This window comes from Nicotiana attenuata, unplaced genomic scaffold, assembly GCF_001879085.1.
Source record: "Nicotiana attenuata strain UT unplaced genomic scaffold, NIATTr2, whole genome shotgun sequence".
In the NCBI taxonomy this organism is placed as follows: Eukaryota; Viridiplantae; Streptophyta; class Magnoliopsida; order Solanales; family Solanaceae; genus Nicotiana; species Nicotiana attenuata.
In genome coordinates, this window is record NW_017675752.1 from 7,033 (window position 1) to 30,165 (window position 23,133).

Sequence of the window (23,133 nt, forward strand, 5' to 3'; positions counted from 1 at the left end):
CAGACACTTATATAGTTAATGATGGGGGCTTCCCATCCGTTGGATTAATCAACCTCGATGGTTGAGATTGATTTGGGCAACACGACGTCGTTTTGGCGTCTCAGAGCCGGACTGGGCTAAGGCGTTTTGGGCCTGGGTTGTGCGGATTAAAAGGGGTATCTATTGGGCCTGGTTGAATTAAATCTGAACAACCCAAACTTCTATCTTTCAATTCAATTATTCATTTTAATTAATTCCTAAAAATCCAAATTAATTCCTAATATTCAAGTAAAAATCTAAATTAACTCCTAATACTCAACTAATCCTAGACTAATAAACACCAAATAAATTCAAAAGAAACACTACTAAAAATCAAAAATCAAAATTAAAAATGCGAATTGAACTAGTTTTATTATTTTCTTTACTACTAATTAATCCTAAAATGCAAAGTTAAACCCTAAGTGCAAATGTCAAGTATTTTTATATTTTTTCATTACTCAAATGAAATAAACATGCGCAGACAATATGCAAACAACTAACGAAAAATGCCACAAAAATCCACAAAATTGCAAACAATGGAAAAATTATTTTGTTTTGAATTTGTGGGAGTAATTCATATAGGGCAAAAATCACGTGCTCACAATAATGATATTTTAAAAACAGTGACATAAACTATTTTGCATTAAAGCGTAAAATATTTTAGTTATAATTTTTTTAATTTGAAATATGGTTATGACAAGCTGCAATTTTTTAGTTTGTTGATGTTGCAATTATGCATCACTTTTCAGTGTCAAATATTTACTTTTTTAGTAAACTAATCCCTATGTACGTGCGTTGCACGTAATTATTTAATCAATTAAAGGATAGCTTGGTACAAAAAATTAATTACTATAATTTAGTTTATATAAATACCCAAACTACCTCAATGCACCTAATACTAAGGCATAGACATTCTAATATGTGTATCAAATATGTTGAATAATTAATGACAATTCTCAAAGTTAAATAAACAAAATACACGTCTCTTACAAATAATTCCTTAATAACTTTGTTTGCAACTAATTTTCAACATATGAAAAATAAACTGCAATTACAAAATAAGAGAAAAATATTTTTACTAATCAATTGTGAGTAAAATTCTGTTTTTCCCTTGATTCTTCTCTCCTGATTATTTTCGTGATTTGAGGGTTGAAGCCGCGTACTTCTCGAATGTAGGATGATGCAGGCCTCCTAGGGATGTATTTGATCTCCAGCTTCTTGAACTATTTGATTGTCAAGAAGTATCGGGCCATATTTTAATCTCTTTGTAAATATCCAAAGAGTTTATGAGATTTTGAGACACCTCTTCAAGGGAATATGTATCCTTTTATATAGGTGTGAGTTAGGGGTTAGGGTAGAATAACCTCCAAGAAACCCTAATAGACTCCTAGGATTTCAAGAGTCATGTAGTATCTTTAATTAGGATTTGACTTGATCCCTTAAAATTTCAATGTCTACAAACTCGTTTATGCCTCGTCCAATAATAAATAATTAATTTTCCTTATAAAAAGACATAAATTGTAAGCCGTAACTGAATTAGAACCCATTAAAAATTAGTTATGCTTCCTTTATGTAGTGGCGGTGATTTTCTAAAATCCTGGCCGATTTTAGAGTTCTAGTATAAGCAAAATTCTAAAATTTACAATTTTACCCACTATGGTATTGTCTTTTCCCAAAAAGAATTAAAATTTCAAGGATATAAAAGTCGATTAACATTTCAAGGATATTTTTGTCGTTCAACATTAGGGTTTTAACATTCATGCTTTTATAATAACTAGCTTCAGTGTACGTGCGTTGCACGTAAATTTTACATATGTCAATAAAAGTAATATAGATTTAAAAAGAATTATGAATATAAACTTGAACTCATAATAAGGATTAAACAAGATTAGAAAAATTTATTACCCTATGCATCAATATACAATTATTAGTTCACATGAGTTGAACAACACATACCATCATTCTTCAAGTTTGCTCAGTATCTAAGTTTAACTTATTTACACAGTATATAACAAGTAGTTCACATGAGTTAAATAATACACACCATCTTTCTTCAAGTTTGTCCCATATCGAAATGTAGTTTATTTTTAATTTACATATTCTTCTTGATAATATCAAACAATTTTTTTATTTATAAATTTACATGTTAAAACCAAATTTATAAATTTAAAAGAATAACTTGGACCAAAAATAAGGATTGAGAAGATTAAAAATGCTTTAACGCAACAATATACAATAACTAGTTTGCATGAGTTGAACGTAACGACACACAGACCATCATTCTTCAATTTGTCTAGTATTTAAGTGTACCTTTTTTTTTTAATAATATCAACAATAACAACAACCTAGTAAAATCTCACAAATTTTTATATATTATCAAATGCAGGTTTTTTTTTTTGCAATTTTTCATACTAATATGATATAAGAGTTTATTTACAAATTTTTATAAGTAGCCTATTTACGGTCTTTCTAAATTCAATCAATGGTATATAAACTTTAAAAGATAATACATTATTTTTGATGCAATACAATTATAGTAATTAGCAAAATTTAAATTATAAGCGAGACAGAATTTTTTTGCTATCATACCTCATGCTTCAACCTATAACACCCACAACTAAATTAAACAAAAGAAAAAGGAAATTGCTTTGAAAAATAAAAACTACATTTGTAATAGAAATAAAATTATAACTAAATTGCTTTCAACTACGGTAAACCGTGTTCCTAAGCTAAATATTCAGTAGTATTTATCTATAATTTATAAATTTTTATTAACCTTGCTTGATAGTCTAATAACTTTGGAGGGAATTACAAATGTCATAATGCACTTCAAAGTATCTGTAACTAACATTTACATTTTTAAGTTCCACTATTATATTTATATTTACGTGCTCTTAACTATATACATTCATAAAGAGTCTTAGCAAAAAAATCATTGTTATTTGGTAAACCCTTAATTTAAATAATAATTGACTTCTTAAAACAAATTTAAATCGATAATGATGTTCTACGTTCATACATAGAAGGAAGGGGTTCAAATATTATTTAAAGGAAATTATTCTAGTTCAAATAAAGAAAAAATTAATAAGTACTAAACTTTTAGTTGATTTCAAAGTACTATATTTTAGGAAAACAATTAAATGATAATATTGAAAACTCAAAGTCCTAAATATTAGGAAAATAACTAAGTGACTATTCATAAATATTAAGGAACTAATTAAATAATTATTCATACATATTAGAAAATTAGTTAAATGACTATTTTGTCTAGCGCGAACTCTATTTTTAAAAGGGGTAAAAAAAGCGAACAACATTTTGTTAAGGGCCTTCGTGCTTTTAATATAGTATAGATATAGATAAATAGATATAGATATAGATTGTAATGATACAATCACAAAATGAAATGCTAACGGCTTCTCCCCAAAAGAGATTTTAGGTGGCATCTAGAGGACTACAAATATAGATTCATTACCCATTCGGCCAATTTTAGTATACTATAAAAGTTAATGACTTGTGACCCGAAGGACATATCTTGTGAAAAAATGTAAGGTGAAACAGTATATAATTGATTTAATGCGCTTAGGCTCTTGCCATGATTTGGACTTCCTTTGGACAAGCTCTAGAAGTTTCATCAATTTCAGCAACCTATATTTGTCATGCATGATGACGTGTATATCCAAAATCTTCTTGGTCCATGTGTCAAGATGCTACAGCTGGAAAAAGAACCTGATCCTACATGTCAAGAAGTAAAGCACTGATTGGCTCATGGCGCATCCAAAGACAGATAAGGTGATCTTAGTGTATTCACTCTGCATCACAAACACCAGAAATTGCAATATCCACATCATACGTACCACAACATGAACTTATAATTTCCCCCACACTACTTCTATCACCCTTGCCTGAAACAAATTTCAGAAAGTTCACCAAAATGGCTCATGCTATGGCTTCAATGGGTGGCCTAATTGGTTCTTCTCAAACTGTGTTGGATGGTCAGCTCAGTGGCTCAGCCCGTTTGAGCACTGTTAGCACCAGCAGAATTGCCTTGGCTAGACCAGGACTCAGCATTAGAGCCCAACAGGGGTCTGCTGACACTGAAACTAGCCGTAGAGCCGTCATTGGTCTTGTTGCTGCTGGCCTTGCTGGTTCCTTTGCTCAAGCAGCCTTTGCTGCAGCTAAATCAATCAAGATTGGTGGCGCTCCTCCTCCCTCTGGTGGATTACGTAAGTCGTCTTGCTTTTGGTTAAGGTCTTTATTTACCTTTTTCCTTTCTTTCCCAGTCGTGAAGCAACATTTAGATTCATTTGGTTCTGTTTTTTTATAGATGTTCCAATTTTTTTCAATTCAAACACGCATATATATATATATATATATATATATATATATATATATATATATATATATATATATATAGCTAAGGGTTTTGTCGAACCTTTTGTGTCTAGTCTAGATCCGCCACTGATTACTGGAGCGACACAATAATAATATTATAATAGATATACTTACAGACAATTGATAGCAAGATTCACATATCCAGGAAAGAATGTAAGAGTGAGTCTCCAATGTTGCATTTCAATTCATTTAATTTTGCTTAATTTTTCAGTGATTAGAACCTTCACTTGTCCAAGGAATAGATTAAGGTTACTAGATCATGTCATAAAGAGAATTCCTGAAGTGAATTATAAGAGGGAATTAAGCTTGAGGAAAGAACAGGAGAGGCTCATAGTAAGTAGTCAAAGATTGCATCTGACACGAGTATTCCAATCCTTTTGAATGGTCTGTAACTTGTCCCTTCTGATTTTTATAATATTTCGTGAGAAGCGATTGCAGAAACGCTTTCAAACATTAAATTTGAAGCAGTAGATTTCATATGTGATACAAAAGGACACATCATTCCCAAATTGGGAAATATGGAAAATTAATCGATAAGTGATAATTGAGATCTTGTACTAGTTCTTAGTACTTTGCCATGAAAATCAATCTTTGTGCATTGCATTTTATGAATCCCGAATACAATAAACCAGATGGATCTTTAGAAGTAGTTATGCAGTTGAAATATGATGGCGTACAACAAATTCCAACTTAATTCAGAAGTGGTTACTAGAACTAGGAAAGATAATTTTAGTATCATATAGCATTTGGAACTGTCTGTAGTCATGCTGAGGATTTGGGTTTTGGCAGCTGGAACTTTGAACTCGGATGAGGCAAGGGACTTTGGTCTACCACTGAAGAAGAGGTTTTACCTTCAACCATTGACTCCAGCTGAAGCAGCCCAGAGAGTTAAGGATTCAGCCAAGGAGATTGTTAGCGTCAAGAATTTCATCGACAAGAAGGCCTGGCCGTATGTCCAGAATGACCTTCGTCTCAGAGCAGAATACCTTCGCTATGACCTTAAGACTGTAATCTCTGCTAAGCCAAAAGAAGAGAAGGGAAAACTCCAGGACCTGACTGGAAAGCTCTTCAAGACCATTAGTGATGTAAGTCAAATCTCTACATTCTTGGTTACGTACCTGAATGTCAAAAGTAGTGAAATTATGTGCATAGCAATCTAAAGGGTTACTTATATTTTCGCATTCTTTTAACAATCTGTTCTTTTCCTTTCTCAGCTGGACTATGCAGCAAAGACCAAGAACAGCCCTGAAGCAGAGAAGTACTATGCTGAAACTGTATCTACCTTAAATGATGTTTTGGCCAAACTTGGTTAAAAAAGCTTTCTGTACTAGTATGTTATTACTTCCTGTAAGTTATCCAATACTTCTTGAATCCAATTGTGAAGAATGATTTTGGAAGAATTGTTTAAAAATCTGGAACAATAAGTGCTGCACCTGAGAGCCTCACCCTAAAATTTTGACTGGGAGTTTCACTTTAATTGAGGTCTGTGACTGTGAGCAAAACACAACAATGGTTTTAATATCTTCTCTGCTTCTGGGAAGCTGACATTTGCAGTTTGCCGAGAACATATTATGAACAACACTGGATAATGAAATCGATGGATCAAGTACGTTGCATCAATTTCATGATCCATTAACTGCTTTAACAAGTATATATGTCTGGTGGAATCCAGCAATCAGTCAATTTTTAACAAATTCACAAGGAATAATGTAGGAACCATTTCAGCAGTTCAGTAAAAATTACATTAGAGTCAAGAAAAAGTTACAAACAACATAAAATTCAAGAAAATGTTACATGAAATATTAGGAATTTTGAAAAGGAATATATGGTATCCGGTTATGAAGAATTTTCCATAGATATTCTGCTTTCATTTCTCTAGTATGGAGCACTGGATTAATCTAATTCTCGTTGGTAAAGGCTGCATATTGGAAGAGAGTAATTTGTTTAACTCATGCATGGCTTCCTTGTTGATGATTAAGCTTCTTATCTTCCTGGATCGTTGCAGTAGCAGAGATGTAGTAGGAAACTGAGAAAAGTCCATGGATAAAGCACAATATCCCTCCTATCGACAAGAAACGATGGTGTGATATGCCACATGATTTTCTTGCCTTCCCGTTTGACATTGTTCCAGCTACCAGCAATGCAAATGCAATGCCCATGATTATCCTAGTTTCAAAAAAAGAAAAAAAAATTATATACAGCCATCAATTATAATAAATAAACAAAGATCAAAATATGCATGCATGATTTATGAGCAGAGACGAGTTTAGAATTTTAAGTTAGCAAATGTGGAGCATCTACGATCACCATAATAGATCTGTCATTGCTACCACGAGAAGCATGGTGGAATGGTTGAGATCTTTCCACTCTGAATTATAGTTCTCGGGTTTGAACATCTAAGGAAAAGAGAATGTTCCAGCATGAGTGCAGTGGCGGAGGCAAGATTTTTGCTAAGGGAGTTCAAAAAAGAAAAAAAGTTAATGAATTAAAAGAAACTATGGATAGTAGGAATTGAACCAGCAACCTAACAAAAGTTTTGACCCCCCTTGACCACTGAGCTATGCTTTTGGGCAATATCAAGGTGATTCAAAATATAATATATACTGGTACAAATCGGATTTTGCTTTATATGTACAGTGTAATTTTTCGGCGAACTTTCGCTCCCTAAATCCGCCCCTGCATGAGCGTTTCGACCACTCCCCTTAATGGGCCACTCTAGGATGTGAATCGGAATTAGTCGGCCTTAAAAGCTTTCGAATATCAGATGGTTAAACAGAAAAAGGGAGGAGGATTTGGAAATTACCATTGGAATACAAATGAAGCAAAAGCAAGTTTCTTGTTAGAAGAGGCATTATCTAACTCTTCCTGGGACTGGACACAAATACAACCAGCAAGCAGATTAGAAATAACTTGTGCCAGAACCAAAAGTACAGTTGCAGCCAATCCTAGCTTAAAAGCTTCATAGCTTGGATCTCTACATTCAAAGATCCACACCTTTAATTCTGATACCTGTCCCAAAAAATCAAGGACTTGCCGTTACTAAACAATATCAAGATTATGTACCTCAATTTCCTCATCTTGATGAGAATTTTACTTATAAATCAATGATTCTTTTTGAGTTGTACATGCATGAATGAAAGAAAGTTTACCTTATTTTGCTCTACCTCAGCTTGAATTCCAAGTATACCAGCTGCAACATCCAAAATCACAAGAAGAAGGCAAACAAGAATGCCAATGTTTTTAGCCATCTCTTTAATATTAATCTAGTTAATTACTTTCAGATTAGAGAGGCTGATAATATAATCTTCATGGAAAAACAGGAGACACCCTTATATAAGGAGTTTGTACAAATATAGAAATTCATGAATACAGAAAAAGATTGAGTCGAACGTGAGAATCTGAATAAAGGAGATGGATGCAAGAAACCTAATGCTGTATGATATATGAGTTAAGATTAGCTGGGATTATGGAGAAAAAGTCTTCCTTTGTCTTGAAAGACCTCTTTATTCTACTTTTGTTTCTTTTTTTGGCTCTTAAGATATTTTAATTTAGATTCCTTTCATGGGGAACAAGGAAAGCAGGGTATCCCCAGCAATTTAGACAGCTCAAAATTTTGTTATTCTCTATTTTGTTAAAGCCATATATATATTCACTTGCATGTTACTGCAGCTTTCATCCAATCTTAGTCTTGAGATATATGGTTTATATCTTTAAGTGCAAACTACATGTCCAGCAACATGGATTCTTTCTGATGGTTAACGATTTATTTGCCTTGAGAATCGTGTTAATTTCAATAGCACATAATATAAAGACATTTCTTTTCGTGCTTTTGATCTGCTTTGAATTAAAATAAAAATTAGATATGATTTATAGATGAAATGAGTTTGGGGAAAAAAAAAAAGGAAAACTTAAACTGATTCCAAGATGTATGATTGATATATATATATATATATATATATATATATATAAACTGAAATTGCTACTCCTTTACTTATCAAATTTTTCTGCGTTTGTGTTTACTTCTTTCTTTTTCTTTTCCCCTTATTCAGATTATCTAAGACTTGAGTTTTCAAATATTCTAGTTTTGACATTTTCACCATCTCTAGACTAATAGTATAGCTCTGCACATATAACTTCTTGGAAAATGAGTAAGATAAGTTAAAATTTATATTAAAAAAAAGTATACATTGCTCAGTATTCACTGGATAGTTTAATACACAAATTTAACTGTAGAAAAGCAATAGTTTAGTAAGTAAATCATACCGTAAGCATTTAAATTTTATTGGATTTAAACCTACAAAATAATTTGGACCATATTAAATTCAAGATATTAGTCCAAACAAATATTGTGGCTAGTAAATTGGGCTAATTATTTAAATCCGATACATGTGTTGGGCTAGTCCATTTAATTGGACTACTAATTAAATGATAAGCCCACTTCCTTAGCCCAAAGTCCAAATGGCTAGTAGCCCGTCTTAAAGCCCAGGCTCATGCCACATGTCAAGTGACGTGGCAATCCAAGACAAATAAATGAGCCAATGAAATCATGTCATGTGTCAAGTGATGTGGGAATCCAAGCCAAATAAATGAGCCAATGAAATTATACCATGTGTCAAGTGATGTGGCAATCCAAGCCAAATAAATGAGGCAATTAAATCATGCCAAGTGTCTAGATGGTATTGGTCGGTTCAAACAGATCAATCAAATCGAAGAGCCACACCACCCCCTACAACTATAAATAGAGGTCTTCATAAAGCTAGAAGACACCAGAAGTTATAACAAGAAGCAAGCAGAGAGCTCGTGGATCAAACACCGCAGATTTCTCTACAAGCTACAAGTTCAAGCACTCAAGCTAAAAGTTCAAGTTCAAGTCAAGATCAAGAACGAAGGCAAATCAAATACCAAGGCGTTCGAGATCAAGTTACTTGTTCGTGATCAAACCCAAATTCAAGTTCAAGGAGGAGATTCAAGATCAAGCTTTACAAGCCGTTGAATCAAATCAAAGTCAAGCTCATTAAGATACTTTACATTCTTGAAGAATCTGAGGAATACCATAGAGATTGTAACACTTTCATTTATTGAAATCAAATATTACATTTGTTACGCAATTTTCCAGTCTTGATAATTTATTTTTCTAAACGCGAAAATTTGTTGTTACACATACACTTCAAAATTCTTTTCAACTAAAATACAAACTCAGGTAACATTGTAGAAATGGCACCACGTAGCCACTCTAAAGGACTGCTAATTATAAATTAGTCAGTGCGTCCTGAATTTCAGTTTTTTAGTTTAATGTTTCAGCAAAATGTCCTGAATTGCCCTGAAGTTAAGATTTTTAGTTTAAAATTTCAGAAAAAATAAGTATTGACTAATCTCTAAATAGTATCCCAAATTGCAGGAGGCGCCCTATTTGGTCGCCCCCATTTAACCTATACCCATTTTTTTTTAAAAAGTTTTAACTTGTACCCACTTTTTAAACAACTTCAGCCCCCTTTCTCCTCCTCCTTCTCCTCATTCTCCTTCGTTTTCTTCTTCTTCTTCTTCTTCTTCTTCTTCTTCTTCTTCTTCTTCTTCTTCTTCTTCTTCTTCTTCTTCTTCTTCTTCTTTCTTCTGCTGTTGTTGGTGCTGCTATGAAACTTCAGTTCATGGGATGATTGCCATAAATATGTTTATCAGATTATTTAAAAACAAATTAAAAATAATTACGTAAGTTAGTAGACAATAATTTGTGAATATTTTCACGTACGTAAGTTAGTAGACAATGATAATTCTATTCTTTTCGCATTGTTTCCAAAATTTATGATTTAGATACTGTTGGCAATCTGATTATTTATCTAGTATGTTAGAAAGCTTTTTCAAAAACTTCAGCTTATATAGTGCTGAAGTTTTTACAAATGAACTAAATAACTTCAGCATCTTCTGCTGAAGTTTTTGAAAAAGCTTTATGACAAAACTAATGAATCCAGGACAAAAAAACTTCAGCTTTTAGTGCTGAAGTGTTTACAAATGAACTAAATAACTTCAGCATCTTCTGCTGAAGTTTTTGAAAAAGCTTATCCAGGACAAAAAAACTTCAGCTTATTTAGTGCTGAAGTTTTTATAAATGAACTAAATAACTTCAGCATCTTTTGCTGAAGTTTTTGAAAAAGCTTAATGACAAAATTAACGAATCCAGGACAAAAAAAGTTCAGCTTATTTAGTGCAATTACAAACAAAAATTTAAGCAAATAGAGAACAAAACTTCAGCTACTATGCTTAAGTTCAGCAATTACAAACAAAAAACTTCCGCAAATAGAGAACAAAACTTCAGCTACTATGCTTAAGTTCAGCAATTACAAATAAAAACTTCAGCACACTTGGTTCAGCACACTTGCTACTTCAGACCCGTCTACTAGAATGCTGACTTCAGCACACTTGGTTCAGCACACTTGCTACTTCAGGCCCGTCTACTAGAATGCTGAAGTTTTGCGTGATTGCCTTTGCTACTTCTGCCCCGTATGCTGAAGTTACGCGAAAAAGTGGGTACACTTGCGTTTTTTTTTTCAAAACGGGCACAAGTTAAAACGTGACCTAAAAAGCGGGTATAGATGCAAATGCCCCCTAAAAATGACTATCTGTGCACTTGCCCCGGTAACTTTTCTAAAAGGTGGACCTTGTAAATGAGATCTCTGTGAAAATCACTAAGGCCCAGCCCATTCTTAGAAAATAGTAGTAGTAAAGTTGCATTAGACTGGGCTGAGTACATGAAGAGAGCATCCAATGAATTTAGAAGTGACAGTCCATCTCAGGATTTGCTATTTATCTACTTAATTAAAGATAGAAAGGTGTAAAGAGAAAGATAGATTTTCACCAAATTAGAAGGTGATGCTTTTTTTTCCCTCCAGAAAATGTAGTTATAAAGTATGACCTGCTTGACCCGTTGGATGATTTTGGTCTGAATAGAAAAAAATAAATTAAACTCTGACCATTAAATTTAACGAAATTTATAAAGAAAAAAGAATTTAACCAGCCATTTAAGTCAAAAACTATTTTTTTCAAAATTTCCAGTAAATATGTAATAATTAAATTAAATATTTAGTAAAATAAAAATATTCCCTTTTTACAAACTTGAAAACTGAAAGGTCACGGAAATGGAAATGGATAAATTGTGTATGTCACAAAATCTAGAAATCATACGTGTCAAAAGGAACAAACTAGAGAACCCTTTTCCGCTATATATATTGCTGTCCATAACCGAAAAAGCTAGTGTTGGGTTCTAGAAACCGCTATAACCTTCTTTGAGTTCATAATCGAATAATTAAGTATACAGACATTGTGAGGTGTCCTAAACAAATTGATAAATTGTTCTTCTGCGCACTTGCATTTCTCTCCTCTGTGTGTGTGTGTGTGTCTGAGAATCAGGAGGAGGAGGATAAAGATGGCAGCATACAGGTGGAAGAGTTTCAACGATGAGGAAGAAGATCGTCCGGAGAAACCTCGTCGCTATGGCGTTACTGAAATGAGGGGACCTCATTATTCCCTTTTTTCTCGAGGCCTCCTTGAGGTACCCTTTAGTTTTTTCTTCCACACATTAAAATTGTCTGTATTTGCAGATTATTATTCGAAATTCAGCTTAGTTTTATAATTGTGAAATGTTGAGCCTCATGGAACTGAAATTACTGTAGAATTGACTAAATCGCTTCATTTAAAAGCTTAAGTCATTAGGTCTATGCACGGATTGAACCATGCACGTCTAGCTTTTGAAATGTGTGAACCCTCCCATCCCAAAGTTTAAGTGTTCGGAGATGTGATTCTTTTAGGTCTACAATAACAGGGAATTAATGTGCTTTCTAGTTATAAATATTGTACTTTAAAATGCATATCTATGCTTTGGGAATTCAAAATTCTGGTTGCTGCTAGCTGTAGAGGGTAAAATCTGCAATTGATCTGGGGAATGGGGCACTAGCAGCAAACATAATCGAATTGAAATAACTAGAATGAAGAACACAAAGTAAGAGAGACTGGTTGTGGATTTTAATATTTATGTGTTTTTTATCGTTACAGTTCTTTCTTGAAATAAAAGTACAATATTCTATCTACTGTAAGAAAGTTTAAAGGGAGAGCAATAATGGAAAATATTAAGTGAGCTGTATAGTGGTTTCTGAGGAACAAGTTGATAGCAGAGTGCTTGGTTTTTCGGTCATGGAAGGTCTGACTTCCTTATATAGAGAAGGAGAGTCGGGTCTCTCAAAGTCCGAGTCCAGTTGGAGTGTCTAAAGATAGAGATGTTGGTTTTTTGGGCGAAATCTTGACCAAGTATCTCAGGGATGGTTGAAGAGTCCATTGGACTCAACTTTATCCCTTTAGACTCAGTTGCAATCCGTTCATGGATAGGTTGTTAACTATACACAGGGAGGTTGCAATTTGCGTCCTAATTTCCGAGCGTAGCACTGCCTGTACACTCGGGAACTTGGTAAACTCGAGAACATATGTCCAGTCCTGGAGTATGTTGTATGCTGAAGCAAATAAAGGCGTTGGGCTCTTTAAATATGCAGTTGGTTCAGGGCCGTGGCAAGCGCGTGTTGTTTTGACCACTATACTAGTAATGCTAAAAGAACTCAGAACTGTGTGTTTGACTCTTAGTGTACAAATTCTATGCTAGTTTATGTTCCCACTGATCCAATTTGTTGAATTTCTCATTTTCTGGTTTATAGGATGTTTTCGAGTCTATGGGTCAGTTTGTTGACGGGCTGAAGTTCTGTGGTGGATCTCATACTCTGATGCCAAAGACTTACATCAAAGAAGTGACTGACATGGCACATAAACACAATGTTTATGTTAGCTCTGGTGATTGGGCAGACCAAATGCTTCGCCAAGGTCCTTCTGCTATTAAAGAATACATTGAGGTATAAGGAAGTGAATGTGGCTCCGGTTCTTCATTTCCAACTGATTTTTGAATTTCGGCAATAACGTGTTACTTGTTAATCTCTTAGGAATGTAAGCGATTGGGGTTCGATACAATTGAGCTTGATGTTGCATCACTTGGTCTACCTGAGGAGACCCTCTTGAGATATGTGCGGTTGATCAAGAGCGGTGGGCTCAGAGCGAAGCCTCAGTTCTCTGTTAAGTTTAACAAGTCTGATATAGCCTTCACGGGTGACAGAGCTTTTGGGGCTTACGTGATTCCTGCACCTCAAACCTCTGGTATGCTAGTTTATATTTATTTTTTCTATTTTCTCTCTTCCTTCTCTTAGCGAGCGGCACTGTCACCACTGTAATGTCTTCCTATATATTATTTTCTTGAGACTTTTAAAAGTGTCCTCTTTATAAAATAATGACTAGTGTCGTAGATACATAACAGATGCAACAATAAAACAGAGGTTGCATCAGGATATTTGTTCATCATTTAAACATTAATTTATGAAGATCATTTGTTCTAAATGTCCAGACAGATATTATTTTGAAATGTTATTTGTAGACTACTAACGAAAAAACTTCTTTAATACATTCATACCTCTTTGTGTACAATTGCACCTGAGTCCACATACATAGTACTAGAAGTTGCATATGAATACCTTAACGCTAATGAGCCCAGCTAAAGTTGTAAGTAGTTAGCTGTATAGCTGCATTTCTGTAACTAGGATTTCTTCATCAATCACTGTATAGCATCTCATGGAATTTTAGACTGTTGGTATTTAAAATAGGTGTAACCTACGATGCACGGTGTTTAGGTGCCGCCTAATTGCTTGACCTTGAAAATTAGAATTATGACATGGCAAATCAATTTGATCAGAAAAGTTGATATTATGAAAGCATTTTCGTTCTAATGGGCCACGCCCCTTGGGGATTCTCGGTTATCAAAAAAAAAAAAAATTTACTCTACATGGTGATTCTAGGAAATGTCAAAAATGTCTTCTAAGCTTTGGAGCCTAGCAAACTCTGGTAGTGGCATTTGTCTAATGCGAGTATTAAGTCTTTGTGATTTCCGTCGACCATGTTTCAGTTAGAAATTTATGTCATCTTCATTTCTATTGACCTTGGGATTATGAGATGACAGTGTATGTACTGCTAATATTTAGATGCTTCTGTTCTTTAACTGCAAGGAGTTTGTGATCTGCTGCGTAACCTAGAGTGTATTTTGCTATATCACTTCCAGTAATACCATTAATAAATTTTGAGATGGATTATTCGACAGAATAAAGTTTAATAGATTAACACGACTTCATAGATTTAACTTGGTAAAATTTGTGGTAAAAGATTAGCCCAATTTCAATCAAATTGCGTTCAATGCAGAAACGATATTATCTAGGCTTGTCAGATGGATAATATGTTGAATTGCAAATTTCGTTAAAATCAATATGTATCATTTAAGAGCTAATTTTTATGAATCTTATTCGCTAGTAGTATGTGAATAATAATTTGATGGATATCCATAGCTTTTAGGAGTTTAGATGTACAGACTTTGGATGAAGTGTTGACGACAATAACTCCTAGCCTCTAACATCATCTATTCTATATAATCAGCTTAGGCCTGTAGTCATGCTATTAATCAATTACTGGTGCACTTTTTCTTCTATTTTGTCTATGCGTGGGAATGACACATCTATCTATGTGTTCACAAATGTTCTAAGAGAGACAAAGTGGTCGCTGAAAACCTTCTCTAAATATTTTGGATCCCTGATCTTGAATGGCCGATGTATGTTTCCATCAAAGGTTGTCTGGCTAGCAGGATGGTATGTGGCAGTAGTGATGAAGTTATACAATGCCCAGAACAGTCTGGTAGTTTAAGATATAACATACTCTCCTTCATGAGTCAACTTTTGTAATGTTTGGGGTGCCATGGAAGTTGAAGACTGAAATGCGTAACAGTTTCTCTTGCGTATCTCATGCTGTGTTGTCTCGCTGCAGAGATGGTTGAAGATGTGGACCTTTTGGTCAGAAGGGCAGAGAGATGCTTAGAAGCTGGGGCAGACATGATAATGATCAACGCTGATGATTTATGTAGGCAGGCTGATTCGCTACGGTCAGACATGGTTGCAAAGATTGTGGGTCGTCTTGGACTTGAGAAAACTATGTTTGAGGCATCAAGTCCTAAAATCTCTGAGTGGTTTATCAAACGTTATGGTCCAAAGGTACTAAGCTTCTCCAAGCAAATCTTTCTCTAAAAACTAGATTACCAAATGTGACGGTTCAAATATTTTAAATTGCTGGTCTTTTCAGGTTAATCTTTTCGTGGATTACTCACAAGTGATGGATCTGGAATGCCTCAGAGGACGCAACCTAGGTGGCAGGTCATATTTTCTGCTCTGATCTTGTCGCATCCATAGAGAAAAACGCGCATATTGTGGCACCCATTAACGTAATGCTTTGGTGGTCATCTGTTGAGGTCATGTATAAATGAAAAAAGAATGTATTTCATGTATGTACTGTAATGATTTTGGAGACTTCTCTCTTTGGATGAAGTTCAGCTGCTTGTAAAGATACTCTTTTATGTTCTAATGCCTAATGGACTGAAAGTTGACAAATCTTGAAAGATTGAGGACCTGCGCTTTTTAGATTATACTGTACACCACTCCACCTGAGTATTTGCCTGTTAATGGAGGGTGTTTGTAGTCCTTTTGATGGAGGTCTTGAAGCGTAGCAGTAATAATGGCTATCTGATTTCCTTGAACAGTTTGACACCCTTTATTCATGGTGGGCAGGGGTGTTCATAAAAATCCGAAAAACCGAACCAAACCGAAAACCAAACCAAACCGACCAAAAAAACCGATACTTTTTGGTTTGGTTTGGTTTTGGTTTTGAATTTTAAAAACCGACCAAATTTGGTTTGGTTTTGGTTTTAATCAGAAAAAAATCGAAAAATAACCGAACCAAATCGACTATAGGAGTAGCTATTTCAAATTTATTATTACACCTATATATATGTATATTTTTATACGAAGTTTTAAAAATTTAATGATAAATGTTAATAGTTTGCACTTTTAGTATAGTGCTTTACCTTTACATTCTAGTTTGATTGGTAGTTTTCTTTTGTTAAGTGTAAGAATCCATTTCGTGTTAAAAATAATTTTTTTTTAATTGAGTCCTTAAATTATTCATCACTATTTGATTCAATTATCATCAATATATCTTGGTAAATAATAGATTTCTCAAAGAGCAATTGATTTGATAGTATTACGTTGAAAATATGGTCTCCGGAATATGTGTTTGGTAGTGTACGTCTTATATTTAAGAAAAAACCGACAAATAACCAAAAAAACCAAAAAACCGACAAAATCCGACATAAACCGAATCGAGAAAAAACCGACTTAATTGGTTTGGTTTGGTTCTAATATTTGAAAAATCGACTTACTTGGTTTGGTTTCTTTTTAGGGAAAAATCGATCCAAACCGAACCATGAACACCCCTGATGGTGGGGTGTCCAAGATAGAAATTGGAATTTATGTCTCGTCTTTGTTTGTTTCATGTAATTACTATCTGATTTCATGAGTTGGAATCTAGGTTCAGCATGTGCTTAGTTAAATATTTTAACAACTGGTTGAGCGTATTTTGTATTTTGTATTTTATACAGTTTGTTTCTATGGGGGAAAATCTAATTACCATGTCCTGCCCGTGGATTGTATAAGTCAGACAGTTCAGAGGTAGATATATCAAATGCAAGAGAAAAACTCTTTTTTTTTTTTTTTCCTTTTCTATTGTTTAAAACAAATTAATCCCTGTTGAATAGCGGAGGGTACAAGATCCATTTATTTTAACCCAAGGCAATGGTGCTTACTGTAACGCTTTGTTGACTTGGGAAACGGACTTATCATATCTTAACAAAAAAATACTATCAATTCTTTAACGAAATCAGAGAGAGAAATTTCAGAATCTAAACAATTCAGTTGACAGCTCCATGCTTGTTCAAGGATCCATCTCTTAGACCTTTGAAACCAGTAGTATGTGCAGGAAAAGAGCAAAGATTAGGAAGAATTGAAGAATTCTAACCAACATGCAAGATCGTGGTCATTGGCCATGTGAGATTTCTCTGTCTCCAGAGTCCAGTGTATCAATATTTGTGTGCTCTCATTTCTGGACTTTCTTCTTACCGTGTAACATTTCTTGCAAACAACTTATTGCTGGTCTTGCAGCTTAGATATCGACAAGTGGGGTAACTTTTGTTTTGTCACCCCCACCCCCACAACTATAAGTAGGTTAAACTGCGCAGGCACAATTTTTTTATGCGTTTGACAAATACCTACTGAATTAGAGTATATACAAATGTAGTGAATCTATTCTCATCTTAAAGACCATTAAAGAAAGGATGTTGGGAGGAATTGAATGTGGCGGATTTCATCTCAATGGTAGATAGAAATTAAATATTAGTGGGGCCCCTTAATTTATCAGTGGTCAATTGCTAGATCAAATGGGATTTTGGAGAAGCAGATGCTTTCCAGTATTTATTGATGTACATGCACAAAGATAGAAGTTGGTCCCTCCAACCTGCAAAATTAGCACTATGTCCTAATCTTTCTTCTTCTTATAAGTTACCTCTTTTGACGGTAGACACTTCCAAGAGGTACAATACCAAAATTTTGTTGGATCATATGCATTAGTGTTGTTGTTACTGTTAAGAAAAGGTATACGTGTGTATATGTGCGTGTACGCCTACCGCCTACGGGTGTGTGTGTCAAACTGAAGGCAATAGGTGCAGGGAGCTAAAGGTAACGAAGGGTTTTTTTTATTGAATCCCCCTAAGCTTAAAATTATATTGTGCAATAAAGTTTGTATATATAGTTGTTGAATTTTCTTAATAAAAAGGAAGTTTCTATTGTAATGAGAAATTTGATTTAAAAATTGCTTTAGGGTTCGAATCATGTGACATTTTTCCATTTTTTTAGAATCCCCTTTATTATAATTTGTGACATTTTCCATTTTTTAGAATTCCCTTTATTAGAATTTATGGCTCCGCAATTCGACGTACACGTACCCAATATCATCGAATCCACACCTTCACATAAGTATTTGATTAAGTGATTTTCATATTATGACAATGTAGACGTAATTTAGCCGTGTTCCACATACATTTGGTCGCTAGTGAAGTTTATTTCATAGGATGATCTTCCGGTATATCTTTTTAGTCATAAATATGTTCAAAATTTCAAGTTAATGGGTGCATAAATAGGACTCGTTATTCCATTGTGTCAAATTATGCATGCGAGTGTAGTATAAAAATTTGTTTAATGTTGTTAGTAACATTTAGGGGTGTTCATAGGTCGGGTTGGTTCGGATTTTGCACTTATCGAACCAAATCAATTGTGTCGGGTTATTAAATCTAAAGACCAAACCAAACCAATAAAACTCGGATTTTTCAATCTCGATTTTCTCGGGTTTTCGGGTTTTTCGGGTTTTTTTCCGGTAAAATCTTCGTAGCATAAAACATATAACTTGTGCTCAAACTATTTCTTTAATCCTAGTAAGATACAACATTATAAGGTATTTTCCAAAAAAATAATACAAAATATGAGATGTGTCATGGCATTATCCTAAGATATTCAACAAGAAAGACAATAAAATTATGCAATATAAATATTGCTAATTAGAAAGCTATAATAAAAATAAACATAATTTAAAACTAATAAGTCATGCTAAAATAAATAGACTAATAAGGGAGTATTAATTACATGACTAAATGCTAAAGAAAAAATAAAAATAGGTTATGTATTTTTATCTAAATTATTGCAAAACAAAAAATAGATATTCAATACATTGCCGTTCGTAGTATTGAATTGAATGTCTTTTGTTAGTATTACTATTGTTTTGATTTTGGTTTGGGCTTTTGTTAGCATTATTTAAGTTATTGGCTATAAAACTTATTGGAACATTCAAAAGTTCTAAAGCCAACCTTGAAATAATACCTTAAAGATAAAATTATTAAAAAGTGTAAGAAATATTTATAAATTACATCACCATAAGTATATTTATATATTAAATATATCTAAAATTTCTATATATGTAATGTCGGGTTGGTTTGGTTTCGGTTTGACTTTCTTTAGTTAAAACCAAACCAAACCAAATATGATCGGTTTTTTTTCCAACACCAAAGTAAATCAAACCAAACCATAGTCGAGTTTTTTTTTTCCGGCTTGACTCGAATTATCGTGTTGGTACAATTTGTCGGTTTTCTTTGTATACCCCTAGTAACATTAATATAGTTCTGGCTTTTGGGGAGAGTGCAGGTATACAAACTCAACATTCACCGCTGGTGATTTTGGGTAATGTTGTAGTCCTCGTAATTAAATTATTTTTTATGATTTCACTTGGTACGTTTCATTCTTTAAATTTTCTCAAGTGTAGCCTCTCTATATCGATTTTTTTGTTTGTTTCATTTCATCTTTAAAACAATAAGCATTCAATAAAAGTTCTAATTGATGGCTGCATTTACATGTTTATGCTGTTTTTTCTTTCAAAAGTATTACTGACGTATGAAGTACTTTATTACCTTCTGTTGTCATGTCTTTGTACTCTTTTGGTTTGTCCTTCAAATTTTTTCAACAATTAATCTAAATTTCCATATTAAAATATTCCATGTCCACACACAGACGTCACATGCCTCCTAACTCTAGATTGTCAATAACTAACAACTCACTGTATTTAATTGAATTTCTGGACCAAGGACCATTCATTTATTCCACATTATCTACGTGTCTATTCTCAATTCTGATCTCAATTAATATGACACTCTTCTAGTTCGGAATGCCCTCATATTTACAGGATTAATGTACTTATTATTTTTATAAATTTTACAAATTACTAGACTTCGAATTTCCTTAAATTAACCAGCTTAAATTTTGACACGATTAATTCTACTATGTATAAGATATACAAATCAAATTAATATTTTAAGTTCTGTATTTAATCAAATGAAATGGGAAGAGGGTGTAATTGTCTTTTCCCCTTAGATGTACTATGACCAATTAGTTTGTATATTAATGTCACGTTGTGGGATGATTCTACAGCAGAGTTCTTCTTTCCCATTGAATAATATCACTATCATTAATTAACCCGCAATTAAAGACCATAACTTAGATGCTGATTTATCTAATGAATGTTAGAATATTAAACGTGTTGTGTTGGTTTCATTGCATGGAAGTCTGAATAATGTATCTGAAGAAGTTTCCATAAATTTAGACCTTAGTATACTACAGTATTTATTAGGGTTAGTACATTATTGGACACAAAGTTACAGAAATGGTGACTTTCCTATTCAAACTGGAAAAAATATATGGAGGGAAGATTTCCTTTCATAACAAATTTTTTTCCTTCCCAATACCAATAGTTTATACTCCAAACTTTTGATCAATGTATATATTTTCAAGATTTCTTTAGTTTGAAGGTCAAAGAAGAAGACAGGAGGAGGAGGAAAAAAAAATGCCAGCAGTTTGGTTTGCTTTAAAGAGATCACTACAGTGCAAATCAGAGCTAAGAGATGTTCATGATCCAAGAACTGATGGCAAAAATTTAAGCAAAATATCGACGAAAAAGACGGTGAGTAGATCAGGTTGTTCTAGATCAATAGCAAATCTGAAAGATGTAATACATGGAAGTAAAAGACATATGGAGAAGCCACCATTACAAAGTCCAAGATCTATTGGAAGCAGTGAGCTTTTGAATCCAATTACACATGAAGTTGTGTTAAGCAATTCAACATGTGAACTCAAGATTACTAGTTGTAATTTCCAAGATGGTAATGGGAATAGTGGAAATAATGTTGAGAGTATTTCGGCTTTTATGGGTACCTTAAAACCAGGGACACCTGGTCCAGGTGGACACCATATTGGATCTTCAAGAAAATATAGAGGTTTTGGTAGCCCTATAAGAAAAGGGTCACCTGGGAATTTATCAAGAAAAGCAGGGTCTGGATTTGGTGGTATTGTTTCTAGGCCTAAGGCTTCTTCTGGTGCAGATTCTCATGGCTTTTCAGCTCTGAATTGTCATAAATGTGGTGAACAATTTGCTAAGTTTGAAGCTGTTGAAGCACATCATCTCTCCAAACATGCTGGTATTTACATTTATCTTGCTTATTGTTAATGTTTACCTTTTTATCGGTCCAACTATCTGGTATCTGAATTCGTGCCGGTTAAGTCCACTAGATGAATAATACTTCCAACCAAAAAGTTATCGAACTCGAGATATCTGGTTAATGATGGAGAGATCCAAGTTCCCAACTATCCTACTACTGCCTTTGGTGGTATTGCTAATGTTTACCAATTGCCTTTAATGTGATTGGATCTAATCCCTTTTCTTGAGTGAACTTGGTTCAAATTTCTGTATTCAGTGCAGAAATTAAAGAACATGCTTTCTAATACTTCTCTTGAATGATTTCAGTACATATTAATTTTTGTGAATTTGTTGCCTTAAAGTATATTGTTGTCTGTTTTGCAGTAACAGAACTTATTGAAGGGGATTCCTCAAGGAAAATTGTTGAGATAATATGCAGAACAAGCTGTTCAAAGCCTGAAAACAATTCAAATGGGATAGAGAGAATATTGAAGGTTCACAATATGCAGAAAGTACTAGCTCAATTCGAGGAGTATCGCGAATTAGTAAAGATCAAAGCCAGTAAACTCGCCAAGAAACATCCTCGTTGCCTAGCCGATGGAAATGAACTATTAAGATTTTATGGCACAACTGTTGAATGTTCTCTTGGCATGAATGGTTCCTCTAGCCTATGTACATCAGAAAAATGCAAGGTTTGCAGGATTTTAAGGCATGGATTCTCAATCAAGAAGGAAATTAATGGTGGGGTTGGAGTTTTTACAGCATCCACAAGTAGAAGAGCATTAGAAGCAATTGAGGAAAATGATGATAATATATCTTTGAGAAAGGCTCTAATAGTATGCAGAGTGATTGCTGGTAGGGTGCATAGACCTTTGGAAAATGTTCAAGAATTGATAGGTCAATCAGGGTTTGATTCATTGGCTGGAAAAGTAGGACTCTACTCAAATATTGAAGAACTCTATTTGCTCAATGCTAAAGCTTTGCTTCCTTGTTTTGTGGTAATCTGTAAATCATAAAAACTACAAGGTGATTGAGCCATTCTTTCATGTAATTCAATTGAAGTTCTGAATACTCAGAGTTCATTCACTCATTTCTTTTTGTGGGCGTAGTCTTTTTTCTCCTTTTTTTTTTTTTTTTTGCTTCTTTATTTTAAATTTCTGATTAGAAAAGCTTTCTGTTTCTAACAAGTGTAAATTAATTCTTTTTCAATGAGATACATGTGCTGTCTAGTGAAATGTTCTTAGATCTACTCTATACTGATAAAGATATGTGACCACAACACTGGCATAACTTGTCACCGGCCACGAGAGATTAGAATGGAAAAAAAAAGTAGTGTATAATTGGTGTTAAGATACGGTATATTTAGAGATGTTCTACATTAATTGTGAATATTTCGTAGCATTAATTTTGGGTTTACCTTAATTGTGGCATATTTTGTTTCCTTTTATTTCATGAATTTCTTATAAATAAAATCCATGTATTCTCTTGTATTTTAATCAAATAAGTTGAGACATTCCTTCTCTCTAATTTTCTTTGAGTCTTCTCTGTTTCTAACAAGAGGAAAGTCCTAAACTCCCTAACGTGGGATGATGGCAAATTCTACTGCCGCTCCGGAAAAAATACCTAAAATGTCATTCCTACCAACAAAATTACTATTCTTCAACCCCACGCTTGATAACTCTTGTCACATTAAAAAAATATTAT

General features: G+C 33.7%; 4 protein-coding genes across 4 annotated transcripts; 3 read left to right on the forward strand and 1 right to left on the reverse strand.

Moving 5' to 3' along the window:
- Window positions 1–3,866: 3,866 nt before the first annotated feature.
- On the forward strand, window positions 3,867–5,840 carry LOC109220405 (oxygen-evolving enhancer protein 3-2, chloroplastic-like). The gene is made up of 3 exons (XM_019384879.1): window positions 3,867–4,241; window positions 5,200–5,495; window positions 5,625–5,840. The coding sequence occupies exons 1-3, from the start codon at window positions 3,950–3,952 to the stop codon at window positions 5,721–5,723; spliced, it is 687 nt and encodes a 228-aa protein (XP_019240424.1). The 5' UTR covers window positions 3,867–3,949; the 3' UTR covers window positions 5,724–5,840.
- Window positions 5,760–7,871, reverse strand: LOC109220406. The gene is made up of 3 exons (XM_019384881.1): window positions 7,560–7,871; window positions 7,214–7,419; window positions 5,760–6,576 (listed from the first exon to the last, which is right to left on the reverse strand). Exons 1-3 carry the CDS (start codon window positions 7,656–7,658, stop codon window positions 6,360–6,362), a joined length of 522 nt encoding a protein of 173 aa, XP_019240426.1. The 5' UTR covers window positions 7,659–7,871; the 3' UTR covers window positions 5,760–6,359.
- A 3,761-nt stretch (window positions 7,872–11,632) lies between these two features.
- LOC109220408 (protein HEAT-STRESS-ASSOCIATED 32) lies at window positions 11,633–15,922 on the forward strand. The gene is made up of 5 exons (XM_019384883.1): window positions 11,633–11,953; window positions 13,104–13,295; window positions 13,383–13,593; window positions 15,298–15,521; window positions 15,610–15,922. The coding sequence occupies exons 1-5, from the start codon at window positions 11,828–11,830 to the stop codon at window positions 15,697–15,699; spliced, it is 843 nt and encodes a 280-aa protein (XP_019240428.1). The 5' UTR covers window positions 11,633–11,827; the 3' UTR covers window positions 15,700–15,922.
- A 2,013-nt stretch (window positions 15,923–17,935) lies between these two features.
- On the forward strand, window positions 17,936–22,527 carry LOC109220407. The gene is made up of 3 exons (XM_019384882.1): window positions 17,936–18,092; window positions 20,758–21,430; window positions 21,814–22,527. Exons 2-3 carry the CDS (start codon window positions 20,800–20,802, stop codon window positions 22,443–22,445), a joined length of 1,263 nt encoding a protein of 420 aa, XP_019240427.1. The 5' UTR covers window positions 17,936–18,092; window positions 20,758–20,799; the 3' UTR covers window positions 22,446–22,527.
- The last annotated feature ends 606 nt before the right edge of the window (window positions 22,528–23,133 follow it).